General features: G+C 27.7%; 1 protein-coding gene across 1 annotated transcript; it reads left to right on the forward strand.

The window, feature by feature from the left end:
- The first annotated feature begins 1,714 nt into the window (after positions 1–1,714).
- On the forward strand, positions 1,715–6,801 carry LOC114122828 (uncharacterized). Its single transcript, XM_050203873.1, has 10 exons — positions 1,715–2,588; positions 3,507–3,677; positions 3,747–3,989; positions 4,793–4,876; positions 5,258–5,473; positions 5,538–5,675; positions 5,901–5,969; positions 6,036–6,274; positions 6,361–6,520; positions 6,582–6,801. Exons 1-10 carry the CDS (start codon positions 1,715–1,717, stop codon positions 6,722–6,724), a joined length of 2,337 nt encoding a protein of 778 aa, XP_050059830.1. The 3' UTR covers positions 6,725–6,801.
- The last annotated feature ends 5,560 nt before the right edge of the window (positions 6,802–12,361 follow it).

Here is a 12,361-nt window from a genome sequence, read left to right on the forward strand (position 1 = left end):
CAACGGACTGCGGACGGCGGACCCCCCACCACCCGCCATACCATGATCAACGATATCTATACTGTAGTCTGTACGGAGTACTGACATAATCGTTGTTTTCTATTTATATATAAATAGCGAAATTCCCAATATTAATGAATTTTAACAAATTTCCCAACGGCAATCGCCAATCGGCAATAGTTAACAATAATAAAACTGCTATTGAAATTTGATAACAGTTGTAGACCTAGGTCCTAGACACCTAGTGAGTAGTAGTGACTACCTATATATGTAGTGAGTGTTCAAATTTAATACTATTTATATTTTGTCTTTTGTGTACGAAACTACGAACTATGAGACATTCTCATTTCTAATTTTCTCGTCGACCGTTATTGTCTGAACAAACTTAAGTGAATTTGTAGCAGATTCTTGAAGAATTACGGTAAGTAAACCATTTTACAATTATATATATTGGTTAGTTTATTAAATAGCTAGGAATCTGGAATAGTGGGCAGTGGCGTGTTCTACGATATAATAATACTATGTATTTATGAATTATTTTTAGTTTTTCTCCCAAGTCTGGCCAGAGTACACTAGACTAACTTAAGTAATACTAAGTAGTTATTAGTAGATAATAGGTAGAAGTAAGTAGTTTAAATTTTTAAAAGCTCAAAAAACATATAATAATTCCATCCTAGTTTTCCAATTAATTCTAGTTTAAAATGTAATTACTTCAACTATAATTTATATTATTATTTTTAATGTCTAATTCCGGGTTTGATAATAAATACATAATATATTGTAAAATATATATTTACTTATTGCCTACCTATTGTCTATATTATATTTACTTAATAGTTAATACAAATTATAATGTATCATAGATAGGTATAAATGCTTATTTATTTATCTAAATAACCTTGGGTTTAATACATATTTAATATATATTATTACTCTATGGTTTAATATGGTTTACTATTACCTAATTGAACTGAATTATGATATAATAATAATTTATACTCAAACTAAGAACAATAGAAAATAATAACTTTAATGTATATTAATACAACAACAATCAAAAGCATCAAATCTTTTTGGATTTAAATAAATATTTTTTGTAAAATTAGAATTTGTGAATTACATTAAATTATGTATTTTAAGTAACTACTGATCAATTGCTTACATTGAACACGTAGTACTACCCATAAAGTTATAAGAAGTTAGAATCCCCACTCCTTAGTATAAGCTCTGGATTTAACTATCTGGTTGAAACACTAACCTCATTAACATATCTTGGTATGCATTTTTTATGTTGAGGTTGAGTATGACTAGTGAAAGAACTAAACGACGCAAAATTCGTGAAGAACTTGATTCTTTTAAAATAAGTGACTGTGAATTTGAGTCTGATGTGAGCCCACAGCATGTGGTTTTGTCCGACAACCATTCAGAAACACCTGATAATAGTTTACAATTTTATACTGCAGCTTTTAAAAATAATGATAATAATTTTAACACTGATTCTTCTATTCCTGATAAAGATTACTTAAATTATTTACCATTAAATGTGAATTCTAGTTCACAAAAATGTCCTAAAGATAATTTGGTACCATTAAAACACATGGATCTATGCTCTGAAGTTAAATCTAAGCTGGCTGAGTGGGCGGTAAGCTTAATGTCCCACATAATACTTAATGGATTACTGCCTATTTTAAAAGATATCCCTGGTCTGACACAAATGCCAATAGATGCTCGTACAATTTTAAAGTCAAATATGGAAAACAAATCTGTACAAGTAATTGCTGTTAATCCAGGATATTATTATCATTTTGGTTTGGGTTTAGCTATTAAACATCATTTTTGTCTTAATCCAATTATTAATATTGATATAATTCAGATTGTGATTGGAATAGATGGTCTACCACTTTCCAAAAGTAGCTCCAGCCAATTTTGGCCAATATTAGGTTATATTCGTCCATTTAAAGATTCTGTTTTTCTTATTGGTTTGTACTGGGGCCATGAGAAACCTAAGGATTCCAATGAATTTTTAAATGAATTTGTTGTAGAAACCAAAAATTTACTACTTAATGGTTTAAATATTGATGGTACGATTAAACAAATACAAATTGATGGCTTTTGTTTAGACACACCTGCTAAAAGTTTTATATTAAAGATTAAGGGACATGCTGGATTTGATTCTTGTACAAGGTGCCTTGAAGAGGGAGAGTACTTAAAAAATAGAATTTGTTTCCCTTATTCCTCAAATTCAGTTAAACGCACACATAATGATTATTTAGTAAGAAAATATGAGGAACATCATGTAGGACATACAATTTCTATATTATCTGATTTGCCTATTAACATCATAAATTCATTTGGTCTTGACTATATGCACCTCACTTGTCTTGGTCTTATGCGTAAGCTGCTCCATTTATGGATCAATAATGGTCCATTAAATGTTAGACTTCAAAGTTCAGTATCAAAACAGTTGTCATCATCTCTTTTGAATTTAAGATCATATATACCATGTGAATTTTCTCGTAAACCAAGAGGAATTAATGAGTTAAAAAGGTTTAAAGCCACTGAATTACGACAACTGTTAATATACACTGGTCAGATTATTTTTAAAAAGTACCTTAATACAAATTGTTATAAACATTTTATGACACTAAATATATCTATGACAATTTTGTTAAGTGATAATATGGAAAATTATGTAGAATATGCCCGTAACTTATTAAATTATTTTGTTCAAAATTTTGAAATTATTTATGGTAGACATTTTATGTCTTATAATGTTCACGGACTCCTTCATATTAGTGATGATTATGAACATTTTGGATCATTAGAATATTAGTGCTTTTCCTTTCGAAAATATTTAAAGAGCTTAAAAAAATGGTACGTAAGCATGACAAACCACTGCAACAAATTGTTAAACGTTTTAATGAAAAAATCAAATTCAAGGAAATATTTCAAAAACTAAAAAACAATATCCATACCTTAAAAGTATACATACAAATGGGCCTTTATTACAAAATATGAATGGGTTGCAATATAAAAAGTTATACCTAACAAATAAACAATTAAAATTGATAAAATTGTTGATTCATTTTTTTTAACCAAAACATTTGATGTTGTTAAAGCTTATAATATAGTAACTGTACATGGAACTGATAATGACATTATTATTATTGGTAAAGAATTTAAAACTAAAAATGCTTTATATGATAGTCCTATAAGTTCAGCGGTATTCAATATATATGAAATTAATGATTTATCATCTTCTTATTCATACTGGTCATTTGATAATATTAAAACAAAGTTATGGTGATTGAGTGGGATGGTAAAAAAATTGCTCTCCCAATAATTCATTCACTAAATTAATTAGAAAAAAATAATGTAAAGTGTATATAGCAGTATATTATAGTATTTAAGGTAAACTTTACTATTATTACCTATATCTTAATGTTAATTTAAAATATTGTCATTGACCAATTATTTCAATTTTCAGATTTGTATATATTTCAATAATTATGTGGACTATTGGTGTTTTATTGAAGAGGACTGTGTTGAAATTGTACCGGCATTTTGGTTCAAAAATGGGCTTTGTGCTTGGCCTAAAAAAAATGTGAACCAACGCACAAATCCTAATGATATTGAATTTAATTATTATAAAGCTAGAGCTCTATCTAAAGATATTGGTAAATATTTATTTTTATTTTATGTATAATATTGTATATAATTTATTCATTACTTAAATACATTTTTAGAAAGTCTACAAGTAGCACGATCAAGACTAGTTCGTGCTGAAGATACTTCAGAACTTTCATCTTACGATTTTGATAAGTCTACTCGACGCAAGCGTCATCAAAAACATATATCATCAGATGATGAATCAGAGCGTGACTATCAGATGAAGAGTCTTAATAGTAAAACCAAAAAAAAGAAAGATTCAAAACATGGAAATTCTTCACAGTTTATTCTAGATCCTTCTGTGTTTCAAAATAATGATGGTAAATTTATACTAGATATCTTTATATTAAAAGAGGTAACGTACAACCTAAAATATTGAGAGGGAATTGACACATCATTAATTTTTAAGGGTAATGTTTTTACTACCCAATGTCTCATTATGTCTACTGTCTAGATAAATTGTTGAAAATATAGTACACTATGTTAAGGGGATTCGATACCGTAATTTTCTATTGTTGTCTAATGCACGAGTGACATAGGATTTTAGACGGATCCTTTGCCAATCATACCAATTGATCTAATGAGCGATAAAAATTCTGAAAACAGATTTAAATTTGTCGTTTAGTGTATTTAGAATCGACTTTCTCACATTTTTGATATTTTCCTCCAAATTTTTAAAAAAATTATGTTTAAAAAAAGTAATTAAAAATTGCCGTATTTCAATTTTTGGAGAAGTTAAAATCAAAAAGTCAAAAATCTGAAACAGTTAATTTCAAGTAGACTCAATGAAAAATTCAAATCTGTTTTTAGAATTCTTATTGCTTCATTGGATCAATTGATATGATTGGCAAAAGATCCGTCTAAAATCCTATGTCACGCGTGCACGTTAGACAAAAACAGAACATCACGGCATCGAATGCCCTTAATAAACTAATTATTTATTATATTACTTTAGACTTAGTTAAATTTATTTCAGAGCCAGTTTGTTGTTTTTAATTTTACTATAATAAGTTTGTTATTGTAAGAGCTATTATATTTGCTCTGATATCTACATAAGACATAATGGTGCTTGCACTTATATAATATAGATAATTATTTATTCTATTTTGTATATTATTTTTAGTGGACATTAATCACAAAAAAACTATTGAAGATGATAACTATGATAAAGATAATATTCCAAGTTCTCAACAGGCATATAATATAAGTATGAATATTTTTTAATTAATTAATTTTATATTCTTAATTATTATAAGTAGTTAATTTTTTAATTTATCTCTCCCAAGTGTAGTTATAAAATATTTTAATGATTTTATTCATACCAATCATAGAACATTTTAAAATCGTTAAACATAATATATTCTGACATAATTTTTTATAGATTTGTATTATTATTAATATCTATATTTTTAAATTCACTAATTTGTATAACCCTTGTATTTAAGTTAAACTAATATTTAATTTATATCATAATATTTGAATTACTTAAATTGTATTTTTGAATATTAATATTGTAATGTATATGCTGAAATATATTTAAAATTAAAAAAAATTAAATATATCTTAAGTATTTTTAATTTTATTTTAGCCAACGAGACAAGCGACAATACCCATTCAAATATATTTGATAGCTGTAATTCAGTGTTAATTTCTCCTTCTGGGAAATGGAAGGTTACTACAGTAAACAATGAGGAAACTGATTTTATATCAAGTAGAAAAAAACTTGATTTTGACCATACACCATTTACAACCAATGATTTAAAAAAAGATACTTTATATTCATCAACTCCTTCATTAAAAAAATGTAATGGTCATTATTTTTTTATTTACATGTTTTTTATTTTATATACCTAACCATTTTATTATAGGTTTTTCAATCACTGGCAATGCATCAAAACCGCACCAGACTTATGATGATAACAACACTAAAGTATCCGTTCAACTCTCACAATCTACATTGTTGTCACCACTAAAGACCCCAAGTACTAATCTTGGATTAAAATACAGTAAGCAAAGTATAGTAATATGTTTTTAATGCTTTAAAGTACTAATTCAGGTGTATATAATTTATTAATTTATTTTAAACTTTTTTTGTGGTTTCCAAGTTCACAACATGTATTTTGATTTTTTGTATTAAATATAGTTGTTTTTTAAATTTATTTTTAACTTTTAACATTTAGAATGATAAATTATGATTAAACTATATAAATATATATAAAACAATTTTTCAGAAACTGATCAAAATAGTAACAAAACTAAAAAACAGCATCAAGAATCAAATCAAATTGCTGGTCTTATTGGTAAAGAAATATGCACTATATCTATATAAAATATAAATATTATCTAGTATTGTTATATTTTTACAGATACTGTTCATCAACTCATACGCACAACCAGTAATTTAAGATTTGAAATTAGAGAATTAGCTAAGAAAATGGATACTATGGATCAAAGACTTAATGATACTATTGTTAATACAAGTTCTGCAGTACATGAAAATAATGATTTGTCTGACGAGTCATCTTGGGATTTACCTCTTACAACAATTGAAAATTTGGAGTTATTTGAAGAAAAATTATCTGATAAATTGTTTAGAAAGAAAGTGGTAAAAATATATTTTTAATTTTAATCTATATTTAAAAGATATATAGTTAATGATAAATTCTAATACATTTAAAATTTAAATTTTAGATAAATGAACTATCAAGATATGAAAGATCAACTATAGCTGAAACTACTAGGCAAATAACATCAAAGATTTTTCACAATAACTTACTTTCACAATTTTCATATCATGGCCAAAAACATAAAAGAGTCTTTTCGGTTCTAAATTCATGTTCGCTCATATTTAGTAAGAATTAATAATAATGTGCTATTATTTACATAATAAATTTAAATCACTATTTCTTTAGGTACAGTTAGGAGCGTCAGAAAGTATAACTGCTGTCCAGATATAGACATATCTAAACCATTGAAAATTTATATGGCCAATGCTAAAGCACGTGAAGAAAATAAACAAAGAAAAAATAAAGACCTTATTTCTAATTTGAGTTAATTTTGTTATTAATATATGTATGATAAAGAATTGTCTAAAAAGTTTTTTATATTATTCATACAAAATATACACTTTGTACACTATTTTAATTTTGTTTTTTCTTTGGAATGTTTATAATATATAAAAAAAAAAAAAAACATTGAATATTTGAATGACTATAATAAAATGATGTTTTCACGACATTTATTTTATTCAAAATATTATAAAACTGAAATGTTTTTAAAATATTTTATTATAATAATATGATATTTTATTTAAAAGATATTGGAATGTTATTAAAATTGTTTTTAATACATTTATAAAATATCAAACAACCGGCCAAAATATGATTACAAAACATTTTAAAAACAAATTAATTTGTTATTGAGATCATCTCAAGTTGTTTTAAAAACATATTCATATTTAATAAAATATTTTATAAACATTTTAAAATTATAATATTGCTATGTGGGTAATAACTTATCTGATAGGTATATATCACTGTTGTACGTCAAGTATATACATTTTACTAAACAGACGACCGGATTTACAGTCCGATTTTTTATATGTAGACTGTAGAGTTAGAGGTAAATTGACAATCCCGTTTTTTTCTGGAATCAGTAAGTTCACTCAGTACGGACGCCGGCTCCGGCATACAGTACAAAAAGGAACAGGGCGATCGGCCGGCAAAATATAATCGTGTATTTGGACCCTTATTTATAGTTAAGTATAAGCGAAACGTATATAAAACGCTCTTATTAAAGCCGGGGCTATACATGGCGTTTTCCGCCGCGGATTACAACGCGGCGTATTACGTCCGTCGTGTATAACTATTAGCTACTCCGACATAAACTTTCAATTCGACGGAAAACGGCGCGGAATACGCAGCGTACGAAACGCGGCGGAAAACGACGTGTTAGGTTAGTCAAATAGACTAATACCATGTAGAAATCTGGCAACATTGCATTAAACTCAGTACAAAACGTACGGAATCGTGTGTCTTAAAATGTGCAAGATTCCGTACGCTGATAAGGACCGTACGGAATCGTGTTCTACCCATTTCCATACTGGTAAAACGATTTCATCAGCTTGTCAAAATATCAGAATTGGCACAATATTATATTTGAACACGGTAGTTTTTTTAATTCGACAAATTACATGAATTTAAAATACTGATAGTTCAGGACGACGCGGTTCGCCTTCTCGAATAACCAAACGGAAATATCAACAATAATACCATTTTTATTCAATTCAGTTGAGAGTGTATTGAAATGGGCTAATTATAACTAGAAGTAGAATAGCTTGAAGCAGGTACGTAATTGCGGAGTTTATCATGGCGATAGTTTACGCCAGAGCCTTGGTTTAATTAATATTTTCCAGTATTTATATCATAGTTTTTTTTTTTGAATGTGATAAAATTTACAGTGAACTATTACTTATACTAAAAAAATTTAGTCTTCCAGAGTCGTATATTTGATTAATCTAGTACACCGAAAAACACAATTTGTTTATTGTATATATAAACTATACTAAAAATATTAATGTGAAATATATAGTGATTATGCATCTTAATTGAATCATATCTAGCTCTTTATATTTTAAGCTGTAGTAAAATAAGATAACACAAATTAAAAACTCCAATTAAATACAACATTTATTCAGCTAGTCAGAAAAAAAATCCGATTGTTATTTGCAGGATCTGGTGTTCATAGGTACCTATTATTTTTGTTAAACTTCTCTTTCTTTCACGATAAATATATATATATATAGACTAAGTTGTAACGGTATAATATTTTTCTAACAATGTCGTCTTCAAACGCCTCAGCGCTCAGTATTTATCGTTATATCATGTCAATGTCAATAATCCATGATCCCTACAAGTATATAGGAGTTTCGTTTAAAAACACGATAGCTGAACAGCTAGTAACATGTCAGAATAAATCTACTTTTATTTTTTATAATAAACTGAGGGTGGTCGGTAATTTCAGACCGCATTTTAAATACCTGTTTCGTTAACAATATTTGATTGCATTTTATTCCTCGAAAATGGGGCAAAAAATGATAAAGATTGTTGATAATTATAAGCCCCTGAATTAGTTGAATCATTTTTTCAGACATATTATTTATACATTAAAATATTTTATATAAATTTTAAGTATAAAATACTAACATTAAAGATCAAAGGATTTATTAAGATTTTTATTTATTTTAATGCTTTTTCGTAGGGTAGAATAAATGATAAACGTAATAATACATTCAAATCCATTTTGAATCGGTTTCTGGATTGCCGGCTGCCGCCATGCGTGGATCCAATGCGTCCTAACCGTGCGGTATCGTCGGTATATGCTGGTATAATAGAAACGACGACTGGACGCGTCGTAGCATCGTCCCCATTATTTTACATTATACACTTTATAAACCTCTAAGACTACAATTAAAAAAAAAAGATTATAAATATTCAGAAATGAAAATTTTATAAAGAATTCCTATTATAAAAAAAAAAATAAATAAATAAATAGTCCTAAATTAGGCAAAAATAATAAAATAAAATTTTAATAACAATTAATAAAAAAAAATATATATATTCAGAAACAACGATTTGATGAAGTCTCATAAAATAAAATAATTTACATTTTAACAAAAATTCAATAAAAATTCATTAGGTAACAATTTAAAATAAAATAAATGTCTAAAGACAACACTGAATAATGAAAATATTCTCAATATTTCTTAATAATTGGAAAACCGTTGAACATGAAAACTTATAAAATACTGTTAAAAATTTTAACAAAAAAGAACTAATAGATAACGAAGAAAATAAAGAAGCTTACACTATATATAATCAGTGGCGTATACAAGGGTGGTACGTGGGTGTCATCCCCCCTCCCCAATTCGCTTTATTTATTTTTGTTTTTGCTTAGAATATTTAGTAAGCACTATAATGTAATATTTTGTAATATTATGAATTTTAATCAATCGAGCTATTGATTTGAACAAATTTGTCAAAACTGAATACTATTATAATTTTATTTTGGTTTATTTATGGCAAAGTAATGTTTATTTGGTTGAAATGGTCGATGACGACTATGATTATTTATTAATATTATAATTTATAGCTTATCTTATTATTTATAGAGATAATAAATAATTTTATAAATTTATAATATGTATATACAATACATAAATAAAAGTATTGACTTTTTTGAGTATAAGAGTGAATAATCTTCCATATTGTGTTTGTTGTGAATTTTGAATCAATTAAAATTATATTCATTATTCTTATTGTAAAATATTTAACTATCTAAGTAAAAAGTTTTGAGAGAGTGAAAGATTTTCCAATTTCCTCCTCCTATTTAGCCTTTGTCATTTAGTATTTTTGACCCACCCCCCTTTCAGAAATCATGTCTACGCCACTGTATATAATAGTTATAAACCAGCTGAAAATGGAACTGGAGACAATAACTGTGGCATATATGCCATGTGCTATGCATTAAATAAATGGGATAATAATACAACCACAGTCCCCAATATATTGGAAATACTGGGATTAAATAAACTCCCAAATTACTGGTGGACTGACGATAAGTTAGGCTCAATTACTAATTATTTCTAAGCCAAATACAACATAAACAAGTCATTGAATTAATAAAAACTATATGCACCTATTTACATCAGACATTTTCAAAGTTAAGCCAGCCAATATAGAGCCATGTATCAATTAAAATGAATGATCCGAAATTCAATGCACTTCATCGTGTATCTCCCCAACAAAGAGATGAGTTAAAAATACAATCGGACAAATTATTAAAAGCGGATATTATTCTTCCAATAATTTCGATAATTTGCAACTCAGCAATAGGGTAGAAACAGATCAATATCCTATATAATATAGTACCACAGATTTACTCAACGAACTATCTTATAATACGATGCTCACTGATGGAAGATGCTCAAATGGTAGATAATAGATTTTTTACAGAAATAGCGGAAATTTGACAGCGCACGCTGTTCAGAAATTCATCAAAGCCAAGTTTCTTATCTTCCACTTGGGGGAGTAATAACAGGTATAAAAAGTCATCAAAACAAAACTTTTTTTGAACAATTTAGCGGGCTTTATGGATAGGTACGGAAACTGTAAAGGTACCACTACTTTTACATCTGTCCTAGCAAAATCTAGCAAATTCATATGAATAATTGTTGATATTTTTTTTTTTGAAATCATGCAATGTGCCAGTGCGTCCGTAAAAATAGCACCGGCATGTTTGTGTGTGGATTTGCAAAGTTTAGAGGCCCTAGCAAAATCCAAAAATGCCCTAGCAAAATCTAGCAAATTCTTAGCAAATTTTGGATACCTTTTACATAGCCCTAGCGTAATGTGCTGGTGCCAACTTGATGGACATTATTGACATAATATTATACATTTAAAGTAGATCCCAGATGTCCCGTATCACTCTTACACTCTTAATCTTCCACGGGAAATCAATATATTTAAACGTAATTTTTTCACAAAACTAAGTATGGAAATTCTGGTTGAATCGCATAAAATTCATTTTTTTTTAATTCAAAAAAAAAATTTTTATGCATTTAAGAATTTTCAATTTTTAAAATAGCCATTTTGTCAAACATATTTTTTAAAACAGTTCAAAAAAAAAAAAAAATATTAAAATTGAATAAAAATTGACCACGTTAGAGTAAGTTATGTTTTTGAATAATTGTAATAAAAAATCTATTATTTCACATTAATTCAATAATAAAATATCTATTTTAGCATGAAAATACTTTTACAAGCCTAATTTAAGTTTTGATTTGAATAGAAAAAAATAGCTGTGTCTTATTATTCGCTGAACAGCGAAACTGGTTACCTATTTTTAAGTAATTTAATTATCATGAAGTAAACCTAAAGTTACAGTTATAATTATTGCGATTTATAATCTGTCGTGTTCATTGCCTGATCTCCGTGAAAAATTGAATAAAATATATTACCTGTGACATTCAAAAATGTTAAAAACGCTTAGGTCGAAAAACTTCAACTCTGTGTTGCAAATAATGAAGGCCACTTCAGACATTTTATAAAAAAAAAAAAATGTAACGAACTATTTTCATTTTTATGTTATTGAAATGTGAAATAATTGATTTTTTTATTATAATTATTCAAAAACATAACTTGCTCTTACTTGGTCAATTTTTATTCAATTTTAATACTTAAATTTTTGAATTTTATGCCATTCAATCAGAATTCCCATCCTTAGTATCGTGAAAAAAAACGCATTTAAATATATTGATTTCCCGTAGAGATAATAAGAGTGATTAGGAATTCGGCTGTTTATCAAAGTAAAGTGAACGTCGTGCGTGAAAACCACATATTGACATGATATTATACATGTATAATATTATATAGTGCGTATATCCGTTGCCAGCCGTAAACCAATAGACGTCATTACCAAGTTATCATTGGCAACAACCACCCTGCCGATGGTTATAAATCAATCGTCGGTCGATCGTGGGAAAACTCCGCAGGCAGCAGCGGCGTTGTCACTGTTATATACATATTGTTTCAAGTATCGGCGTTTCATAAAATCGTCGTTGTTGCGGCAACGCCCAACGCCCTGTGGGTTGGCCGCGTTTCGATGACGCGAGCGAAGCCGCCGGTAGTGCAGC

The sequence above is a fragment of the Aphis gossypii genome, chromosome 3 (genome assembly GCF_020184175.1).
Source record: "Aphis gossypii isolate Hap1 chromosome 3, ASM2018417v2, whole genome shotgun sequence".
Taxonomy (NCBI): Eukaryota; Metazoa; Arthropoda; class Insecta; order Hemiptera; family Aphididae; genus Aphis; species Aphis gossypii.

Excerpts from the sequence above, each read along its gene's own strand:
- LOC114122828 (XM_050203873.1), top strand. The coding sequence starts at position 1,715 with ATGCCAATAGATGCTCGTACAATTTTAAAGTCAAATATGGAAAACAAA. Across the intron at positions 3,678-3,746 it reads AGCTCTATCTAAAGATATTG|AAAGTCTACAAGTAGCACGA; the intron begins GTAAATATTTAT and ends ATACATTTTTAG. Across the intron at positions 5,676-5,900 it reads TAATCTTGGATTAAAATACA|AAACTGATCAAAATAGTAAC; the intron begins GTAAGCAAAGTA and ends ACAATTTTTCAG.